Genomic DNA, 24,418 nt, shown 5'->3' on the forward strand with positions numbered 1-24,418 from the left:
CAACAGAGAGATGTTGGAGAGAAGATGTGTAAAAGAGGACGGACAGGAAGGAGAATCAAGAGGCGGGAGAGAGAAGCAATGAAGACAGATGAGGGGGAAAAGAAGAAGAGGAGAAGGAGGGAGGTTGAGGAGAAAGAGGGGAGATGATGTTGATGTTTGCTTGTTATTCCAGCTCAAATTTTCCCCCTGGAGCTCATTATAGAGTCTGGAGAGAAACAAACCACAAAACCTTTAAAAACAAACAGAGTGGAGAGAGAGAGAGAGAGAGAGAGAGAGAGAGAGAGAGAGAGAGAGAGAGAGAGAGAGAGAGAGAGAGAGAGAGAGAGAGGGATGAGCATCCAAAAAAATGAAAACATACACAAATGGAAAAGGAGGAACGTGAGAGTTTAGAGGGACCAGGAGAAGAGAAAACAGGGACAGAGGAAGACAAGAAACAAGGAACACTTATCGATTGGATTTAGAGAGAGAAAGACAAGGAGATACTGTGTAGAAGTGACTGAGTAAAGATCCACAGGGAGATGTGGAGAAAGGAGGAGAATAACAAGAAAGACACATATAGTGAACACCACCCACCGTGACACACATCAACACACATGGGGCTGTGTATGTTTCTGCCTGCTTTCAGAAGTTCTGCCAGCTTCAACAAAATAATCTGCCAGGCCATGCTTGAAGTAGGTTTAAGAAAAATAAAAGTACCATTAAAATTTTATTGATTTCAGAGCAAAAAAAGAAAAGAAAACATTAGATAAATTGATTTGATTGATAATAATAATAATATTAATAATAATGATAAAAAATAATATAAATAAATAAATCATTTTTAGCTGTAAGTTTTTTACATAAGTAGTAGTCTCTGCTTTTTAGCCACAACTTGGTTTGACCCAAAACAATAACAAGAAGCATGTTTTTAATCAGAAGAGCAGAACGGCAGCCTCAGATTTCCACACACAATCACTAGTAAGTTTCTCTTAGAATATTTTTTCTTTTATATAACACTGAAGTACGGAAATACAGATATTATAGTCATCAACCAGATTCAGTTTTCAGTATTAGTATTATCATTATTATCATCATAATACCAGTAGAATAGAAATGGTGGCTTAAATTTCACTATATTTATATATAACCATTTGTATATATACTGTGTAAATATATATATATATATGTATATATATATACATATACTGTATATGTATATATATATATATAAACTGTATATATTATAGAGTCCGTGGTTGTAAGTTGGTTTCAGTGTCCAAAGTCCAACATTGAAGAAAAGCAAGGAAGGATCCGTGCTGGGAGGCAAACGAGTACAGCAGCAGATAAGGTACAGACAGGAGGAAGGTGAGAGACATGGAGTTGAGGAAAAGAAGAGAGAGAGGGGAGTGAGGGGATAACAGAGGTATACAAAAAAGGAAGGGAGAGAAATCTGCACTTGTGGGGAAACAGCATGGTTGAAGAGAGAAGAGGATCCTGGAGAGGGAGGGGTATAAATCTGAAAAAACAGTAGCGGTGATGGAGGGAGGCCGAGGGCAGGGGATGAAGGTGTGGACGAAGGATGGGAGGACAATATGGAGGTTGTTTTTGAATGTTTGTGTGTCTACCAGAGAGATGATAAAAACGCTGAAGGAGCAAGGTACAGTAGGCATACAGCCATGCTTTCTGTGGGAATTGTATCAGTACCGATCTTAGGGTCATAAAATACACGGCAGAAGTTTTTGTTCATCTAAATTGAACAGTTTACCTTAAAATGTTGGATCGTGATGTCGGAATAATCAGAAAAACTACTAAATTCAGGTGAGCGCCCCCTGAAGTCGGAACAACAACTCGGAAACAGATATCAACGTGTTGTTTGAACGCTCTGAGCAATAAACTACAACATATCTTCTTTGTAGCGTCCATGTTGCGTCCACATTACGACTTAAAGCTCATGAACACACTGAAGTCGGAAGAATGACTTCCCAACTTGGCAAATGGGACAAATCCGAGGAGCACAAGAATGCACCGTTGGCGTTGGCGGAGGTCAGCGCTCTCCGAGTGCCATTCTAGTTTCTAATGCTTTGATTGTGCTAGCTGGTACCATATTCATTTTGAATCTTCTAGTTTCCTGATAGAAGTCAGATAGCAACACTGTGTCCTCCCTGCTCCTTACATTTATATACAACTCATTTGATTTCATGATTACATTCTGTACAGAAACGTAATTGATGGCTGGATTATGTGTAAGAAGCGCTACATTTATGTGCCGCACATGAGTTGTGGGGTGGACACCGGACATGAACCACTTGGTATCTGAGTACATCAAAAGCCAATGATTATTATGATAAGTGCAAAACAATTATTTACAGGGAATGTAAATGTAGCACCTGATTTTGTGATCAGAGTTTAATGTTTCCCCCTATAAAAATTCTAGTTTGGCTTTGGGGTAGAGGCCGATCCAAAATCAGTGCAATCTATGTTGGGCATGAAAACCGATGACTACAAATATGGCCACAGTAAATTGGAGACGTGGGGAGCAGTTCTTCAAGAAACATTCTTCAAAGCTTATGTTGATAGAGATTGATGAATGCATGATTGAATGAATGTGGAGGAAGGGAGGGGTTACACTCGGGCTTTAGAACACGCTGGAACATACAAATGATCAATTGCGTCTTTCAGCAGAGAATAAAAAAGGTTTTGGCTGTCCAAAGCTGCAGTCAAGCCACAGAGAAAACAGAGGGAGGAAAGGATGGATGAAAAGTATGGATGAAAAGGAGGAAGGGAAGTGAAGCTGGCCATACACCTTCATGTACTGGCTTCATAATTCTTCTCTCGTTTTACCATCGTATAAACGCTCCTACATCTCTAACATCTCTCATCCTTCCTCCCTCTGCAGCGTCCCAAACAGAGTCTGTTGTCACGTTCCCTCTTCTCTTTTCTTCTTTACACCATCTTTTTTCACGTCCTTTTCTCTTTCCCACGCCCCTCTTCTTCCTCCATCTGCCTTTTCCCCCCTTCATCATCATTCTTTCACCAGCTCCTCCTCGTTCGTTTCCACCCCCTGCTCCTCCTCTTCCTCTCCCTCTTCCTCTACACGGGGAACACCAGGAAGCCGGAGAAGGTGGAGTATTTCCATCCTCCCATTAGGTTTCCTCTCTCCAGTTTGAGGTAGGCCCGGTCTCCCTTCTCCATCTGGATCAGGACACCATTACTGGCCGCCTCGCGCGTCACATCCTGGTCGCCGGCAAACGCTGAAATCACCGGCCAGCCGTTGTGCATCAGGCTCACCTGGGTAAGGCAGAAGAGGACAGACAGTTTATAGAATGAAAAGGGAGGAAATAAGAGACAGACAATGTCCCATACAAGCATATTTTTAGACTTCCTAGTTGAGCTGCAAGATTTTCATTTATAGTTTCTAAGTGCAGCAATGGATATGGTTATGTTAGTACAACAGAATATTATACCTGCGTGGAGCAGCTTTGTGCTCTTCAGTCAGCTCATTATCAATATATATATATCGTGGGCTCTTTTTCTATTACCACTTGGAGAAGATTTAACAATGACTTAGAGAGACATTCACCCACAGAGACACAACAGACCCACAAGGTGTCTCAACAGATGTTTCAAAGGGGAATAGCATCTTCTTCTTACAAAGAGAAGTAGCTGTCAGTGATGCGTCCCCTCCCCTCCCAGGCCAGACCACATACACACCAGACAACAGCTTTCATCACTTCTCTTTTGAGCAACAGCAGACATACGAGTGCTCCCTGGATATGTTTTACCGGTTATGTTTCACTAAGGAATGGTTTTACGCTACCCCTGACACAGATACAGTACTGAAACAAACTGAAATGAATTTTGGAGAAATGTCTGTTTATGCATGATCACACTTTATATCAAACATGTGAGATTACTCGCCTTCCTTTGAGCAAACTCGCTGTACTATAATAAGAAAAGATAAAAAACTACTGCATTTCTAGAGATGGTTGTACACTTCTAGACTTTGACGATGTGATGACTAATTTAGCAAAAGGAAGAGGAACATATGAAAATCATTTGTGAGTCAGTTATATCACCCTGCTTTGTAAATTGAGGCTCCTTTTCTTTTTTATATGTGATCAAGTGTATAAGATGGTTAAAGACAAACACAAACTATTCATTAGGAATCACGACTCTGAAAATGTGTCTGAAAAAGAATACACCAAAGCAGCTAAAAGTTCAAAAGTGTCCAAAATCCCATCAAACATTCAATGAAATTGTAAACAAATATTTATTTAGGGTTGTTTGTACACAATCTCTAGAACGACACAAAGAAGTGTTTTCTGATCTGATGCCCGTATCGGCTCAGGAGTACAAGACACTGGGCCAGCACCTGGCCTGCTGGCCTGTCGCTATCGGTGTGAGTGTGAATGGGAGAATGAGAGGCAGAAATTGTAAAATGTTGTATAAATGCTTTTACCAAAACACCATCATTTCTATTTGCATCCAAAATCAGTAAAAATCACTGTTGAAAATGATCATGACGTGACGCAATGGTTAAGATTTGGTTAGGTTAGGGGAAATGGTTTGGGTTAAATAAGTGCTTACCAACCAACACAACCGCTACATGTTATTCACATGAATGTGTGATGACGTCGCCAAATGCAAATGAGCGTATCCTCAACAAAGATGCACAAACCCTGACGTAGCACACGGACGTCCACCTCACAACAAAGTGTTATTAACATTTTATAAAAAACAACAGCAAGCAAACTGTGATTTAAAACAGTGGGCAATGCTTTCACAGACATCACCGAGTGTATGTCAGCTATGTTTTGTTTCTTTACATCATCTAAATATCACACAGGGTTTTCATCTTTCATCTTTCCACTAGTGCAGTTCAGTCCAGACAGAAAATCACATCTGAGCTCTAAATATGTCAAAATATTTCTGTAGAACCTGGAAGTAAGTAATTGTAAAACTGTTGCTAAGTGATGGGACACATCATGTCATAAACATCCCATAATTATACACTTATCCACCTCATGCTACCTGATGGCCGGGTGTGTGTGTGTGTGTGTGTGTGTGTGTGTGTGTGTGTGTGTGTGTGTGTGTGTGTGTGTGTGTGTGTGTGTGCAAAAGATGGAGAGCCTGTCAAAGTCAAGAGCTCTCTTAGCGAAGCACTCCTCTTTATAGCAAACTGAACATAGCAACTCAGACTGTATGTGTGGGAATGTGTGTGTGTGTGTGTGTGTGTGTGTGTGTGTGTGTGTGTGTGCGTGTGCGTGTGTGTGTGTGTGTTTGTGTGTTGCTCTGCCAGAAAATGTTGTTAGTTAAGGCCTTAATGAATTAAAAGAAAATCGGTTGTGCTGTATTGTATATGTCATTATGTACCTATTATGCGTGTACAGTATGTAAAGTAGCCATTTGAGACTAATGTGAGGCCGAGGAGGCATCACTCAGAGAACATTGTTTTGGCGGCCCTGACCTGAACCACATCTTGTACTGTAGGGAAAAAAACTCTCCTCCTTGTACATGTTTATTACAACTTCCACTTTTCAGTTTGACAGTTTCTTACTCCCTCTTCTGATCAATATTCGTTCTCTCTCTGCAGTCCGGAGGCAGCGAATAGTCACAGCCTTTAGGATAGATACATAAAAAAAACTACTCATTGAGGAGGAAAGGTCACTAAAGTCAGTGAGTTTTAAACAGTACTTGTCGCAGCTTGATAGTGAATTTAAGGAACTAGACTGAAAGAATATTTGTATAGAACAAGCTAATGTGTGGACAATCTAACTGATGAAGCAGCTGCTGTGTAAATAACTGGTTTAAATTAAATTGGTTTATCACCGCTTTATATTGAAGGGATGCACAATATTGACATCTTTGCAGAATTTCCCCAGACAGTTCAGCTGATAATGATCCCACTAAAAGCAGTAGTAGCGTCACGTGTGTAGTTTACAGCAGCAGAGCCAATTTTACAGTCTTTACATCTTACAGTAGAAACACTACTTTAATGAGATCTATCTTGACTGATTACATGCATGACACAGTTTACGAGAATCTTAAGTCGGTGAAGGAGATGAGAAAAAAATCACTTGAACAAATTTGAAACACGAGATTTGGATCTCCTCCTGCTATGCAGCCGTCATTAATAACTGACATCGCTCCAAATAACACTAGAGGTGAATGAAGGAAATGAGACATAATTAAAATGAATGACACACACCTTTAGTGGAGGCTTTTCAAGGATATTATAGCAAGTGTGATAGAGGTTGAGTTTGTGATGTCTTTTAAACGATTCCCGGTCTGTCTAATTTCTTTGAAATCTTTAGTGCTTAATGACCGTTAAATTACAATAGTTACAGTAACTCTTTAGTAAAACGCTGATAGATACATAAATGTACAGACAAACTTCCTATTTAAAGTGGCAATAGACAACTTTTTTGCTTTAACTTATCATTATGAAGTAAATGTTGATCGATCAATGTAACGGCTATAGAATAATGTCACCGTTCAGCGTTCAAGCCTCGCTGTCATGGTACTATTTCTGTCCGCCTATGGGTCACAATCTCCCTTTCACAATAAGAGCCCTAGACATATAAACAGCATCACCGTTTACCAGAGAGCGTTTCACTAAGATGCATCTCAACAACATTTCCGGAGCAATGTTAACTATGGAAACTCTAGCCAGCAGAAGAGCCACGTTGATGGAGTTGGCAAAGAAGGCGAAGAGGGAGAGTGATAAAAAACTTTCTTTCTACTAAGCTAGATTAGTAAGTAACAAAATGTGTCTACTTATTAATACTACCAGGTGTTTATTGCCTTTATTATAGCACTGAGATCTGGGTTTCTAGTTTCTAGTTCTTATGGTTGTTTCCGCTAGCGGTAGCCATGGAAACAAATGCAGTGTGTCGTAGTTCTGAGGAAAACGAAAAGCGATCACCAACAATAATACCACTTGAAAACGCTAACGGGGGAGGGAGTTATCTGTTTCCCACTTTAACATTCATCTCTTTCTCACAAGAAATCAAGCAGAAAGACTTAAAGGACGCCAGTCTAAAAATATCATGTACTTCCTCCCCCACCCAAAATGTCAAACTGAGCACAATATTCTTACAATACAGATGACGGACACTAAAAAGAACATTGTATGTGGAGAGGTGCAACCAAAGTCTTCATATTAGCCTCATTAACCTCTACATCTTAATAGACATAAAAGCAAGGGAGAAGAGACGGGGAAACAGAAAGAGCACTAGCATAGATAGAGAGAGATACATATATATATATATATATATATATATATATATATATCTATATAGATATATATATATATATATCTATATAGATATATATATATATATATATATATGTATCTATATAGATATATATATATATATATATATATGTATCTATATAGATATATATATATATATATATCTATATATATCTATATAGATATATATATATATATATATATATATATATATATATATCTATATAGATATATATATAGACAGATAGATAGATACATAGATACATATATATATATATATATATATATATATACGCAGACAGACAGACAGACAGACAGACAGACAGACAGACAGATAGATAGATAGATAGATAGATAGATAGATAGATAGATAGATAGATAGATAGATAGATAGATAGATAGATAGATAGATAGATAGATAGATAGATAGATAGATAGTTAGGGTTCCTGTCCAGTGTGAATGTAATGCTTCCAAACAGAGACAAAATTGAGCCTCCCACCTGCCCGACAATCATTTAAACATGCTCCTTTGTAGTCTTGCTAACATAAGTGCCAGTCAGACCTGGAATCTGTAACATAGCTGGGCCCATCTATCAGGTAATAATGGCCTTTTTGGCACCATGACTATTTAAGAACATGATGGGACAGTGAATAGACACAACCACAGTGCTTGTGTGATTTATGTCATGTAAGAAGCAAGTCAGGACTTTATGTATCATATAAAAGACATGGAATGTTTCCTGCGACCCCCCACAACACTGTCCTGTTATATTTGTAACAAGGAGCAAGTAGAGCAGTTCTTTAATTTAGGCATCGCACCAAAGTCATTTTTCCAACAAAAGTAGCTCAAAACAAAACAAAACAAAACAAAACAAAACAAAACAAAACAAAACAAAACAAAACAAAACAAAACAAAAGTTGCTCACGAGGCAAAATTCAAAGGTCTGAAAGGGATACATGGATTGTCTACTCTGGGTTGGGAATGAGCCCTTACCCCAAGTGAAGGAGTTCAAGTACCTCGGGGTCTTGTTCGCGAGTGAGGGGACGATGGAGCAGGTCGGTACTGCAGTCGCTTTACCGCACCGTTGTGACGAAAAGACAGCTGAGCCAGAAGGCAAAGCTCTCGATCTACCGGTTGATCTTCGTTCCTACCCTCACCTATGGTCATGAAGGGTCATGACCGAAAGAACGAGATCACGGGTACAAGCGGCCGAAATGGGTTTTCTCAGTGTGCTGAAAGCAGCCAGTTGAGGCGGTTCGGGCATCTAGTAAGGATGCCACCTGGGCGCCTCCTTAGGGAGGTGTTCCAGGCACGTCCAGCTGGGAGGAGACCCCGGGGAAGACCCAGGACTCGGTGGAGAGATTATATCTCCTCACTGGACTGGGAACTGGGGTTCCTTACTTCAGCTGCTGCCCCCGCGACCCGACCCCGGATAAGCGGTAGACGATGGATGGATGGATGGATGTATTCACACGCACACACACACACACACACACACACACACACACACACACACACACACACACACAGTCAACTACACCCTTACAATTACCAACCATAAATATAAAGGCATGATAATAGGAATGCGCATGGTGTCAGGCCGCGATCGAACTGATTCATTAATGCATAAGCACCAATTAACTGGCTGAGAGAGAGAGAGAGAGAGAGAGAGAGAGAGAGAGAGAGAGAGAGAGAGAGAGAGAGAGAGAGAGAGGGAGGGAGAGAGAGAGAGGGAGGAGAGAGAGAGAGAGAGAGAGGGAGAGAGAGGGAGGGAGAGAGAGGAGGCAGAAAGAAGATAACAAAAGGAAAGTGAGAGTGAGACAGAAAAAGGGGTGAAATGGCAGGAGAAGGTTGGAGGGAGAGGAGAGAGAAAGAAAATCTTGCTAATGATATGTAAATAGAAGTTGTCTGACGTCTCAGTGCAGCACTTAATGCCAACGCCATGATGACATCCTGTTATTGCATCAATTCCTGTCCAGTCAACTGTCTTGACATGACAATGACACTATTTTGCCCCAGTTTTATTTTTTGTCTCTCTTTCTCCACATCTTAGTTTCTTTCTCTTTCATCTCTCAATCTTTTCCTTTGCTTTTACTACTCTAGATCTCTTTCTTGTCACCTCTCCTTCCTTTCCTGTCTCCCATCTCTCTCTTTACAGACTGATGCAGATGGATGTGGTGATGGATACATACATAATGACGTGTCTGTCTGGGGCATGTGACAGCCTCTTTGGATAAAATGGCCAAGTTTCCAACAGTGGAAGTTTTTGCTAAAGTTTGGAGCAAAGTTACTCCAGGGTCATGCAGGAGAAAGTACAAAAGCAAACCTCTAACAGGAAAAGAAGTGTTTCCGGGGATGGATGTGAGATTGTATTAATTTAGTTTTACTCCATACAGAGACAGATGCCATTAGTATACCGGCTTGCTATGTCTTGCGTTGTTGCAATTGCTTGATGTTTGGCTTTATTAGCAAAGTTGTCTAATCGCTAGTTTTTTTTATCATTCACAGGTAATGTGATCAAAACAAATGCTCAGGTACCTTTATAGCTGTCCATATTAACGACAGTGAATTGCACTCTGACACTGCAGGGGAGCTAAATCAAAAAAATATTGATTACTACATAATGTTGCTTTAATGTTAAAAAATGTACTTATTGTGGAAAACCTTTTAAAAAAGTGTTGCGATAGTATCAACAGCATCTTTACTGTTGTTAAATGTATGTTAAAATGAACAGAACAAGAGCTATAGACAATGAGAGAATGATGCTTGAGTGACAGGACTCCTGGCAAATAGTGATCAATAAAACATTATTATGCACAAGGGATTGTAGTGTTGCTACTTTTAAGCTGTGCAGGCTCTCTGATAATAAGAATCTGAAACATCTGTGCTAGTCAGGGGACTTTATTTAGGTCAACTTGATCTTTCTATTTATTGGTTTCTAAAAGCTCTTTGATTTTCAGATTTCTGTTCTTTATTGATGCACCTTTTGAGCAGATATTGTGGAAACACAGAAAGTGCTTTCTAGAAATACAATCCAGAAACGCAACTACCACCCTGCAACTCTCACTGGGCCATTGCTGTGTTTTGTAACCATGTTTAATAATTTAATATTCATTCATTCATTTCGTTTGGGGTGAAATTAGTCCCAATTGAAGATGGAGGTAACATGTTAAAACGTCTGAATCTCCTGACTATATAAATAGGATGTTTGTGTACAGTATGTCTGTTGAAAGAAAAGGGGACTTTCACACTATTACATAACAGCATTAGTAAGTGCATACTGTAAGTGATGATAAGTTATTGTGTGACTTATTTACGTTCTGTTCAGGGAAAGTCAATGTTCCCCCAGCCAACATCATTGTAGATAATTGTTATATATGGCAGTAGCATCACAACAGATTCCCTGCCAGCACTATATCTCCCAGTCACATTGTAGAGAGTGCTACTGCAAACAAAAGATAGTCCGTGTTTCTTCTAGTATCCTTATCCTCCAGCAGTGATCACTGCAGCACTGATGAACACTAAACATCACTCATACAAGAAAAGACTCCGTTTTCATTCTAACTGGTCAAAGCAGGCAAAGTGGTGAGAAGAAATGTTTAAAAGATGCACATAACACTATGTTCATGCAGCCTAATTGTTCACCCAAAACATAACAAATACAGTTGTTACTGGTATGCTTTTCATTGTGTACCATCTACTGTGGTAGTATACATTGGTAGGTGTATAGTCCTTTGTCATGGAAAACATGTGGACATGTCGCAGAAGGAAAAGCACAGGTGTAAATAATAAAATAATAAAATCAAACTGGTCCATGTGCTGTGGATGTGCTCTAAAATTCATTATACAAAAATAATAGCAGGAATCATCCAAAGGGATGGGTGAAACCATAACAAAGGTCAGAAGTTTACTGTGCCATTTACATTACAGACAAGGGCACAAAAACAGATCTTACAAATGACAGAAAATCTTTACCAGTCTTCATCAATATTGCCTCAGGGAACAACATCATTAATTTGAGGAAATGACTGGGCAAAGCCTCCACCCATACTATTTCTTCTTTAGTGAAAGGCAAAGCATGCAATGCTGAATCAGCTGCCATATGTCAAAACACACCACACAGGGGGAAATGAATTAATAATAGCCAGTTGAGAACTTCCCTGAGAGCAGATGGCCTCCGTAATAGCATTTACATCGAATAAACCAAAAAAACAAGAAGAACTAATTACTTGATGCTAAAGCAGGACCTGAGCACTTATCACGAGGGAGGGTACACCACGTAGACAAATACCGTATTACTGTCTTTTAACTAAGAATGACATGATTAAAATCATGAGATAATTTTGATATAAAAAATGTTGCCTTTATTTTATCACTACTTTATAACTTGTGAAAAAGATGTCACCTCAGACCAACAGTCATACCATACGTTGGGCAAAACTTTGGGCTCTGGCTCAGTTGCAGCTGGAAATCACAAACTGCTCTCTGCCCTCTGCAGCGTTGGCACAGCCCGCCATACAAGTTTCACTTTGTAGACAGTTTGTACACACACACTGCAATTCAGGTGTTCTTACCGACAGACTATAGTTTCAAATAGCATAGGTGGTCCGAAACAACCAGACACTACACCTTTAAAAGTATTGGGTTACTTTAACGGTGGCAGCTGTACTGTCTGCCAATAAGTCTTTAGTAAAACATAACATGCAGTTAGTCAATCCAACTGCTTTATGAGAACCAGCCACTCGGACTACATAGACAAAAGGTAAATAGTTACAGTATATCACCGCCATTCTGTTTGAATTAACAAGCGCTGACGATGACGTATGCATGCACTGTTCTGTGTGTCTTTACGTACATCTGCCATTGTTGAAATGCCCAATAGTTTGACATTTATTCTATTACTATACTTTGGCAGGTGAAACAACTAATGCCCATGTGTCCTAGTCCCTGAAGTCCACACTATTGTTTTGTTAAGTGCACTACTACCAAACCAAGGATGTGGCAAACAAAAAACTCTTCCCACCAGCTGTTCACAAGGTTCGAACACCTTTCACATGCTTTGTAATCACAGACAATCACAATTGTTCCTTTCAGACATTATTTGCCCACTTGGCACCAGAAGCCACCTAAATACCGCATTAAGGCACCACAACATGTATATTTCTGATTTGAGCATAACTGTTGTCCAAGCAAGAGGTCCAGGTACCACAAAGACTGAACTGAGAAACACTGACGTGTTGAACACAGCTTACAACAAAGCGTCAAACTCCGCTGCTGAAAAATGAAGCCAACGAGGAAGTGCCAAAAAACTGCAGTTCGACTTGAGGCTGGCTCCAAACGCCAGTCAATCACCACAGACCTCCATGTTAAAATGCCAACCTTTACAGCAGAAACACAGCCTGGTACAAAAAACATTATCAATTTCTATAATTTCATTGTTCATGACAACTGTACAGGGAGTGAATTTTTATAACTCACCTGTTTAAATTATATTGAGACTTAATGTTCTGCATAATTAAGGGGGCGGCCGCTTTGATCCACCTCTTTGCCCATTATTTTAATTAGCCGGGCGTTAGTCGGTGTTGTCACTGCCAAGATGGCGATGGCCGGAGGCACCCATTTTGAGCTTCACAACGGCTCTTTAGAAACCTATGGGTGACGTAGACTACATCCATGTTTTATACAGTCTATGCTTACAACCACTTTAAGCTCGGTGTTGGACTTCTGCTTGCTTAAAAAACGAGGGCCAATCAGAACTGAAATGACAATATGATGAAAAGCTACTAAAACATAGGATTCAAAATAGTTTCCTCTGGATATTGCTGGTTAAGAAGATATCTCCAGGAAAACTGCAGACGTTCAGTCCAGCTCTCTCTAAGCAACGCAGCTATAGACTAGAAGCATGCAGCAGCCAGGCTCACACAGTCGTTGAAGGTTTGAGCTACACACAGATATGGACTGGGATGGATTTTGTGACTAACCAACTGAAATGCTTCTCAATGCTTTATACACTAAATGCACATGCTTTTAGGTACAGGACTGTTAAATACATGGTAAGGCTTTCTTAAAGCTGTTGTCAGCACCATGGTTTTACAGTTTTAGTACAAAAGCTGACTCAAAGGAGGTTTCCACTAACTGTTACAAGCAATAAAAAAAAAATATATATATATATATATATATATATATATATATATTAATAAGTATTAAGTATTTTTGTAATTATTGATAAGAAGTTATTCAGCCAAAAGAGGAGTTGGAGAGAAATGTATATGTATTTTTCTTTTGGTATTTGTCATAATCTTGTTTCAATTAAAAGACAATTAAATCAAAATATAATTTCTCTCACAAACCATCGCAACTTTCTATAATGTTCTGCCAAACTGAAGGAGAATGAGGACATATTGGATTCATTGGATGAAAAACAAAACCAAGCATCTGGTTTACGGACTCTATGTATTAGTGTGCGTGTGTGTGTGTGTGTGTGTGTGTGTGTGTGTGTGTGTGTGTGTGTGTGTGTGTGTGTGCGCGTGTGTGCACGTGTGTGTGTGTGTGTGTGTGTGTGTGTGTGTGTGTGTGTGTGTGTGTGTGTGTGTGTGTGTGTGTGTGTGCAGACATTGACAGAAAATGAGAGGCTTAATCTCTGTTAGAAGTGAACCACACAAAACAAAATAATGTACAAACACAGAAATGTTTCTCACATTATTGTATCTATAAATTACATTCATACACCAACACCATTGGGAGAAACATGTTTAGACAATTATATTCAGTATATTTCTTTGTCCTAAAACCCTGACTTTATATACTTTAATTAGGAAGAACGCACATTTGTCTAATCAGATCCTCCGACAATGGGTGATTTTAATGGACGAGTCATCACTATGGTCACCACCGTATCTGCCCCCAAATAAATCCTTTAAAGTGACTTATTAGACAAAGAAAACTGCATAAACTGAAACTATTTTCAAAAGGTAACCCAAAGGAATCACTTTTCATTGCTGGTTTCTTAATGATGACCATCAATGAATATCAATTCATTTAGAAATGCACATTATGATGAGCATAAAGTAAGCTACTTTGCATACATTGAAATTGGTGAATCCAGATTAAACCGTGTGATGTCACACTGGTGTACATCTGGAACTACGTTTGAGTCTACTTTAAAGTGTCTTTAGGGTTAGACCAATCGGCCTCAATTTTCTGCATTTAAAAAAATATTGTATCGTTATCATTTTTAACCAATATCCGATAAAATTAATTGATGAAAAAATGTGATACTTTTTGGCTGTGATGCAGCCGCTTGTCTCTCTGTCTGTAGTCACCACTCTATGTCCTGCCCACAGCTTAATCAGATTGGTTACACGTCACAAGTAATAGCCAATCAACACTTAAGGCAAGAACAGCTGCTCCGGTGAGCGAGCGGAGCAGTGTGTCGAATCTAGTATCAGCAGCAGATATTGCTGAAGTTGAACATTATTGAAACAGAGCAGCTGATATTGGACATTAGAGCAACAAGTTAGCTCTGCACACACACTCTGAACCCGTCATATGAGTCAGCCGTCAAACTGACAGTGTTAGTAGTGAATCCAGTCTGCATTGTAGTTCATAAACCATAGAGGAGAAGTCAGGCGGTCACCAGAGTTAGTAGGCTCCATCCTCTGGGGACCATGAATGTCTGCACAAGATTCAATCCATCCAGTAGTTGTTGAGGCATTTCAGTGATGGACCGATTGAACTGCCATCCCTAGAGCAAAGTCGCCAACATGGCTAAAAATGACTCTACCTCAGTAGAGCAGAACTGTCCATACCCAGCTCTGAAATAAGATCGCAAACAAGCAGCTAAAATACAATATGTGTGTGAGGTCTGACAACTTCATTATCCAGTCATTTCCTCCCACTTTCACATGTCATGTCCCTGCATCCCCACCATATGATGAACACCGTCTGAGCCGGAAGCAGAGGACTAGTGTGTTTCTTTGTTTTGTGTTTTGTCATAGCAAAAATCATGCTGCTCACACTTCCTTATGTGCAACACAGAAACACACTGCTTGCCACTCACGTCCCTCAAACGTGCAGCTGTAGTACGATGGGAGTGTTGTGAGTGACACATCCGAGTATTTATTACATTCTCACTTGGTGCTTTGAGAAGCGCAGTTGGTCTTAAACACCATATGAGTATTTTTGAGGTGGCCACAGATAATGCTTAAAGACTTAAAGGCGGCCACTTTTCTACATGAGCGATGGGGATCCTGTGGTTTATCACTAGTGGACCACTGTGTGTCATGAAGAAAGAAGATAGATACAATTCTCACTTGGTAAAACAAGATTAATCTACAAGATTGCACAGTTATGCCATAGACTGAATTTCTGTTCAACAGAGTAACTTAACACTAAATACACTTTTTAGAATTAGTCAATGTATTACACTTTATCAATTGATACTAGTCCAAGTATATAGCTTTAATTGCAACATAAGTTGTTTTCCAAAGTAAAAACTGAAATTTGTCTCGACCAAAAGATGTGATCTTTCCCGGTACACCACATGAACTACAATGCAGGGGCATGTGGCTTGATCTATTTGGCCCGTCATATATGCTACTTTTATCACGGTAATAACAATTGAACAAATCGTATTGATACAAATTGACTTAAAGGGTAACACAAAGAGTTATTAATGTGTAATTAATGTTAATATGTGTGTTCCCTGTGAGCATACAAAATGCTGCATATGTGTGTGTTTAGCAGTCTGTTGGCTGTAGTGGAAAACTGTATAGGGAATCCGACAATATTAAATAAACGGTTTGATGATTTTTAAGGATGTCTAGAAGGCTTTTGCAAAGTTTCATCTCAGCGGTTCTATACACGTATCAATCTTTAAAAAGTGTAAGTGTTTTTAAAACGGAATTTGCCAACACTTTAATGAAGTGGTGCTTATGCGGCGTAAGCAGTTTGTGACAGCACTACAACCATTTTAATCACAGAGCGGCCATAACACCGTCACACACAACATCCATTATAGATTATATGAAATACATAATTACATAGGTAACCACTTATTCCTTTCGTTTATCTGTGATCCATTTAGTAATATTCTAGTATGTGTAATTCTGCTCTCAGAATGATTACTGTTGACGAGTAAAACTCTTTAAGCAGCTGATAACAGTCTAGGATGGATATCTTGCATCAGCCTCATGTTGATAAGTGTTAGTGTATGTGTATGCTGCAATGCCATGATGTTTTATTTCCCCTTTTTAAACACTGAATATTCCTTATAACTTGAACTGCATAATAATGAGTCAAACCATTAGGTAATGACATAGTTAACAAGAACACACACTTTAGATGTCAGTATGGCATAACTGCAGTAAATTGAAATTATATTATACTATGTTGGTATGACATACACTTATCTTTCCTTATAATTAAGGGGCAGCATTAGCTGTTCTGAAGTAACCACATGACATTTAAATATGGAGCATGTTTGTTATTTCTCAGTTGTGAAATATCTCATTACAACATGGGACGACCCCGGTGACCCAAGTTATGAATAAAAATGTGTGTGTTGGAAACCAAAGCACAAACATGGTCTGATTATGAAAGAGATGAAAGGATTCTGCTTTGTTGCAGACAGATGCAGGTGCTCTGGGTCATGATGTAAAATAAGTTCTTATAATCCAAAGAGCAGTACGTAAAAGGTCAAATGATAGCAACATAAAGGCTTAATACGCACACAGCACAAGGCATTAGATGAGTTCCTTGTGCAGCATTCACCACCTACAGAGCTGCTATGACCCGAGGCTTCATCAATGCCATTTCTGAATGCTAAAGTGTTCAAAATACTGTTGTAAAAAACAACTTATTCACACTACGAAACCACAATAAACAGCAATAAGCTATAACACTTCCCAAATTCAGTGTAAACTGCCAAAAATTCTAAATGTTATTGTTTTCCTTGTCATTGTCATCTATAATGATTATTTGCATGAAAACACTCATTTCAAATTATTAGGAAATAAATGATTGTTTTTATTTTTTTATATTTGGTTAAAAAGGTTTAAATGATTTTTCTCAGCAAAAACTAAATTTTACAAGATTATACTTGAATACAACATGAGAGCGTTCTGATTTACCATCGCCCAATACTCATCTTACTGAATAGAGCTTGAAAGCATCATGATGTAATACAATGCAAAGCTGTTAGCTCCAATATTTAGCCAAGCAGGACTGCGCACAATTTTTGTTCACAATGTAGCATTATCAGAGAAAATATGGTGCGTCCCATCGACGCGTCAAAAGTGAGTTTTCTCATCCATACCTTTGTATGAGCCTAGGGCTTCCCCCCCCCCCCCCCCCCGACGGCGGACCTGAACATAACATTAGTGTTGGCTAATGTTTAAATTATGTTAAAGTTGCCACACAGTACTTTAACAGAAGACACAATAACCCCTCTCTGATACCTCAATTTAATTCCAATAGAAAAAAACTGTGAAAAAGAAAAATATTGATATCCTACCAGCGTCTCATCTGTTTGTCTTTCTGATCTGCAAGCTCTCTATTCCAGACTGCAGGTATATGATGTTCACTAAGGGATATATAATTAATTTGATTCACTTTGATTTCAAATCAAGAGCAGTGTTGCATATAGGAAATGTAAAAATCCGCTAACCCAAACAAAACCCCGAAACAAAAGGAAGTGTTTGATATGTATATTGTAATTGATTTTCAAAAAATAATGTAAGTAAGCCGTCCATTAGTGGGAGTATAGACATAGCTGATGCATGGCATTATGGCTAGTGTCATGGAGTTCACTTTGGATCAGAGAATATATTGTATTTAATTTGCAATATTGGTGTTTAATTGCTCGGCAAAAAACAAAGTGAGAAAGCTGCTTTTTGACACCCACATCACCCCTCACAGATAGATAGATCTGTGCACAGGAAAGGACTGATGAGCGATGGAACAAACTGTTTCTCCTTCCCTTTGTACATCAACCCAGCATCCACTGATCAATATTTACCCATGATGTCTGACTTTTTTGCTATCTCTCTCTCTTCGCCCTGCCTGAACCTTCTCTTTCCTTCCTGTCCATCCTTTGTTCTTCTCTCGTCTCCCTCATTTTCCCTCATGGCTCCCTTCAATCCTCCCACATTTTCAGTTCTCCTTTTCTATTCACTTTCTTTTTTCTCCATCTCACCTCCCGTCCTGTCCCTTATTCCATCTTTTCTTCTCCTTGGTCACTGTTTTACATTTACTCTAACCCTTTCATGTCTATCCCATCCCCTTCATCCCTGCTCTCTCCTTTCCCTGCTGTCTCTCATATCTTGCATGCACCACAGTAGCTGCCTCTAAGGAAATCAAACAGTGGGAGTTTTCAACACAGCAGATGCGGTGGATGGATGGGACGATGAGTGGAAGCGGTTGAGGGTGAGCGGCACACAGGCCAGATACAGATACTTGGAGGAGAGAGGATAACCTACACCTGTTTTCATGTCAGAACACAGCTTTTTTCCTACTGAAAACTGAAAGTTTATAAATATGTTTTGAAATCTTATTACTATATTTAAAATTGCTTCGGGCTTTAGAGGATTTAAACTTGAATGCTGCACTCCAGTCTAAAGTTTCTGGTTGTAAAAGTCAGTCGGTTAGGAAATTATCAAAATGACAGTTTCTTTGTTTTCCTTGCAAGTCCTAAGTCTTTCTTTCACTGTCTCATCCAGTAGTTTCATTCTGAGAACACAGAACATTGGCACAAATAACAGTACTAATGATAATGTGACAGGCATTGTGTTCTGCATGGTATGACAGACTTAATTACCTCAGTGCCATGAGTCAAGTGTTTGCCATCCACGGTCTACTTGTGCTCAGTCACACAAAGATGACTGGGAGTATGCGCCGAGCTTCACATAGCTTTTCCCCCTCACATATCTCCCTCCCTCCTTGTTGTTGTTATTGTTGTTACTGCTGCCATGCTAATTAATTCAAGACTCCAATAATAAAGTATAAGTAGCAAAACATAATGCCAAAGCCCCAGGGAGCCAACAGCATAATTACACAACAGTTTAATTTGCAAGCGGTACATTGTAATTAACGCTGTGTGGCTTGTAAAGCGCCATCACGTGCATGTTAAATGCTGGAAATGGGTTTAAGACTGCTCTAGTGCTTCATCGCTTGACACATCAAAATAATCTGGAGAGTGCAGCTAAGGCATGGTTAACACGAGTTGTTAATAGGATGAAATGAGAGATGTGATGGGGCATACTACAGGCAGCATGTGTGAGAAACAAATAAGTGGAAAACATTATTATCATTCCTACATAAAACCCACGTGAGTGTGCTTTGTGTAAGAGGGATAACATTCAAATGCCTGTCCCTGTTTGTTTTGTTAAAAATGTGCTTAATATTTGAATCTTCTAAATAATCAAAAATCAGTCTGCTGCCAACACAGAGAGAAGGAAACATCGCTGTCCATGGTGCTGAAAGTAACGCTGCCGGAGCTGCGACCCCTCCTCGCGCTCACCACAGCACCCCATGCTCCTGACGGCTGCACGCGCTTGATTTGGATCGGTCCTCTCTGCATGCATTGATTAATTATGATCAGGCCAGCGGGTGACTAGCTTTCATCTGTTAACGGCCGCCTCCGCCGTTGTCTCCCCGGAAAGACATCTCAAACATCTACAAAATGACTTCCAGTGCGGCTGAAATTCAACTTTTGCAAGAAAAAACAGCATGGGGGCACAAACGGGCACACACACACACATATACAGGACAAACACACAAAATGCGCTACCTGTATAGTTTGGCGGTTGTAGACTTTCACTACGTGGAAGTTAAAACTGTAAATCCCTTTGCGCGGCGCGATGAAATTACTTCTCTCTTCGTCAAAATTCTTCCCAAAGTTTACTAGAACCTGAAAGAAAGAAAGAAAGAAAGAAAGAAAGAAAGAAAGAAAGAAAGAAAGAAAGAAAGAAAGACAATTCATTGATAAAGATGTTTTATCCGGTTTATGTCTTTCACGGTATTTGTACTCAGTCACTGCGGAATCACATGGATGCATAAATAATTTATTACAAGGACGTCCTAACAAACACACATTAACAACCGCTGAAGGTATAGCATGCATCTAAAAGCATTCAATCTTCAATTCATGTTTCAAACACAAAACAGACGCACAGTAAACCCTTCTGACGAAATCTATTCTCAGGGTTTTGTAGTTTATTCTGCTTTGAATTGTTTAATTTATCATGAGAGAATTAAACATTTTAAGCCCACATGTTATTGCATTTCCTTTTAGGAATACTTTCTAGGATAGCCTATTGAAATTGATATCTCACTTATTTTTTGATAGTGGACTCGTAAAGGGCCCCTCTGGCCCTGGACCACACAGGATTCACTGATGTGGTGGAATAACTATCTGGTGTTATCTAGGCTTCCATTCCCCCCCCCCCCCCCCCCCCTGTGAGAACTTCCAAACTTTATGGGAAATGAAAGGGAACTTAATCAATCTTTCAAATGTAATTTTCAATTATGCATTTCTGCAGCCAAATGTCTGGTTTTATGGAAGGAGGCGAACTATGGCGTGCAATTGAACGGCAGTTTGAGAGAGAATTAACCTTTAACGGCAGGCGGCTAGGACCTCGCCCTCGCGACCTGCCGTTATTAAATTATTTGGCGAGATGTCAGTTCCATATCCCATATTGTCAGCTGAGAAAAGTTGAAATATTTAAAAGGCTTGTCTACCAGCCTATACTTTCCTACCACTTTGGGAATGTATTAGCCTACCTATAAAAATAATCGTTACCGACACAGATTCATTTCTGCTCCACTTTTAGTTATCTCGAATAGAGTTGCCCGCTGCTGTCCACGAGACCATTACGAGAGGTGCACGAGATGCAGCTGCGCATACATCTAGCACCTGTGTCCACCCTGAGTTCCTGGTTTAATGAACCTTTTCATATTTTTACACAACATGCCCCTAGAATAAGTACAGCCCTCATTGCATATACCATTTGACCCTAAATATTTGGTTTAGTTAGTTTTTTTCTGTTGTAAAAAATGCAGTAGAATGCATAAAAAGAGCAAATGAAACAGTCCTCCGGAGGTCATTTAATGGTCAATGGCGTAGAAAAAGGGGCCTATATTTTGTTACTGGTGTTTTTTTTTTTAATATATGTGACATTTTAGGCTACTTTCCATCCATAATCATCTCAAGTTGTCCTTTCAGGCTATTTGACAACTGCCACACCAGGCTCTCCGCGCGACACACACTCTCACACACACACACATACCCAATTAAACGTCATATGTTTGCTGATCTACATCCTTCCTTCATCAGGTAGGCTAGAATTCCTTTGCAATAAAACTGACGTAAACTGACTGAAAACAATCATAAACTTTTTTGTTTTTTTGCTATTGTTATTTTACAATAGAATATATATGTATTTCTCCTACCCGGTCGAAGTAGATGACCATGGTCCGATTACTCATCTCGGAGGGTTCATGGTTGGTGTTCCGGACTGCGGAGAACGCCACCTTGGCGCTGCCCGAGCGCACCGAGATCCCGAGCGCCGTGCCTGTGGGGTCCGCGGCCGGGTTGGAGTCACACACCACTAGGCACTTCCCCTCCAGGATGATTGGTTCCGTCTCGTTCTGAGCGCGGGCCGGGCTCGCCGTGAGCCACACGGCACTCAGCAGGCAAAACGCCAACATACCGGACCAGAACGATGAACTTCTCCCGTTGTCTTCACACCTGAAGCCGCGGGTCTAATCCCTTTTGGAAAAAGTAAAGTCGGAAGAGTTTCCCAGTGTTCCCCAGATGAACCTTAAGGAGTTGTGTTTAAGAACTAGATGCCAGTCCGTTTTCTAGGATTTAATTTTCCCACTGCAAACAGTTTCTCCCTCGCGGAGTCTCTTGGAGGGGAAACCAGACGGTTTATTTTTAGGCGTCTCTCCTTTTTTCGAAAATCAGTTTATTGCTCCTGCATCTCCGGTCGAGCCGCCAGTTTAACCTGTTCTTTTCTTCTTTTCTCACTTCTGTGCAGCTTGGTGTCACTTGGAAACACAATAAGCGGGAGTCGCGCGCGATGCGGAGGGGCCCTGGACGAGTGACGAGGCAGCAGAACTCATAGCGCGCGGGGGGAGCTCCGTCTGCTCTCTCTCTCGCGCGCTTGAATTATTGATATGTGAGATATGAGAGTTTCAAACACAAAAGGCTCGGGAGGAAGGGACGCGGCGCGCGAGCGCAAGATACTCCCGCCCTGGTCCTACTTTTTTTTAACAGACCCCTCCCTCTCCCCGGTAACTGAGACCCATCATCGGATTAGCGCGTGCACGTCTTCGATATTTTCCAATCACTGTGTGCCGACCATCCCCTCCCCGCCCCACCACTTTATCTATTATCTCTCTCTCTCTCTCTCTCTCTCTCTCTCTCTCTCTCTCTCTCTCTCTCTCTCTCTCTCTCTCTCTCTCTCTCTCTCTCTCTCTCTCTCCTTCCCTGCTTCCCCCTCCCTTTGGATTGCTTTGATCTACCTACCTATCTATCTATCTATCTATCTATCGATCTATCGATCTATCGATCGATCGATAAATCTGTCTATTTATCTATAAATAATTACCCTCCCTCCCATTCACATACTGCATTCTTTCTATCAAAAGTCAATCTTTGTATATCTTACACATAACCCCCCCCCCCTCTCTCTCTTTCTCCATTTCTCTCTTGCTCACATACCTGAACACAAACTGTCTTCTCAGCATTTTACAGGTGATCCACAGAAAGCAGCAGCAGTCCTAATGAAGGAGGAGCCATGTAAACTGAGCACAGTCAACACTCATGATGTGTTCCGCTAGTCAACATCATCATCACCATTATCATCATTATCGTCATCATTGAAGCAGAAGACTGCCTGAAAACTGAGTGGCTAAACTCCTTTGCAACTAGCAAGAAGAGATGAATACTCTCCAGGGTGTGTAAATACCTCCAGAAGCATATGTAAAATGTAAAAGTTTGCAGAGGGATTTAATTAAACCTGCAAGAGAGCGAAAAAAACAGACATGGTTTAGGCATAATGGTTTGAAAAAATACCCAAAAATATCAGGAAACATTAGACACCTTTGGTATCGTGGCAGCCGTAAAAGACACCACAGGGAGATGCAGCAATGCAGAAAGCGTGCCAAATGAGCACCACTGGGAACAAAACCAACAGGGAAGCACAAACATAACAGGTATTTTTATAAAAAAGGATAATCCAGTGAATCAATATTACACTTAAAGAATGGTCAAATGGATTGGAGCAGTGGGCGAGATATCCCGACTTCTTGTCCCTTGGGTCAAAAATGCTCTATCCTACACTTCCCATAATGACAGCATCTTATATTAGCTTTGACACCTGTGTATTTCAAATTACACACTTGTATTTTTTAACAGGCTTTCAGTTGAACATTTGTAGTATCAAAGCCGAAACAGAGTTTATTTATTATTATTATTATGTATTATTAAGTGTGTAACTGGAGTTTTTATCTCAGACCTAAGAATTCTCCTGCAGATCCACAATCAATAGTATGCAACTGTTTTCAAAGGCTGCGTAGTACTCTCCATTAACAGTAGTAAATTGACTTTGACATCAAAAGTCAGCATTTGCACACCAAAGATGTCTTCATGTGTGTCAAGAGTGGTTGCTTTTTCTGAAATGTAAGATCAGTCAAAAAGTGAAAGAAATTATATCACACTTATTTGCACTGTTTCTATTTGTAGGGTCAGTTTCAGTTTGAATGGTTTAGAGCTCTAAACCTCAGTGTCAAACTAATTTTAATTCAGGGGCCACATACAGCACAATTTGATCTCAAGTGGGCCGGACCAGTAACATCACAGCATAATAATCTATAAATAACAACAACTCCAAATGTTTCCCTTCGTTTAGTGCACAAAAGTACAAGTACATTCTGAAAATGTTCAAACTTAATCTTTTTACAAAACATTATGAACAACCTGAAATGTATTAAGGTAAAAAGGTGCAATTTCAACAATAGTATCAGTTTATCATTTACACATGTGTGTTACAACTTACTGATCACAGTGTATCTACAAAGGCTTTTACTTTATGATCAAAACAACTCAGTTTTACACTTTGCAAAGTCATCCCGCATGTTTGACACTCCTGGTTTAGAGTTTAGTTACTCTGAAGGTGAAC

The 24,418-nt window shown here is 39.9% G+C and overlaps 1 protein-coding gene across 1 annotated transcript; it reads right to left on the reverse strand.

Annotated features, from left to right (window-relative positions):
* Window positions 1-672: 672 nt before the first annotated feature.
* cbln1 (cerebellin 1 precursor) lies at window positions 673-22,454 on the reverse strand. Its single transcript, XM_029434840.1, has 3 exons — window positions 21,684-22,454; window positions 20,023-20,142; window positions 673-3,267 (listed from the first exon to the last, which is right to left on the reverse strand). The coding sequence occupies exons 1-3, from the start codon at window positions 21,939-21,941 to the stop codon at window positions 3,070-3,072; spliced, it is 576 nt and encodes a 191-aa protein (XP_029290700.1). The 5' UTR covers window positions 21,942-22,454; the 3' UTR covers window positions 673-3,069.
* Between the last annotated feature and the right edge of the window lie 1,964 nt (window positions 22,455-24,418).

This window comes from Cottoperca gobio, chromosome 6 (genome assembly GCF_900634415.1).
Source record: "Cottoperca gobio chromosome 6, fCotGob3.1, whole genome shotgun sequence".
Classification (NCBI taxonomy): domain Eukaryota; kingdom Metazoa; phylum Chordata; class Actinopteri; order Perciformes; family Bovichtidae; genus Cottoperca; species Cottoperca gobio.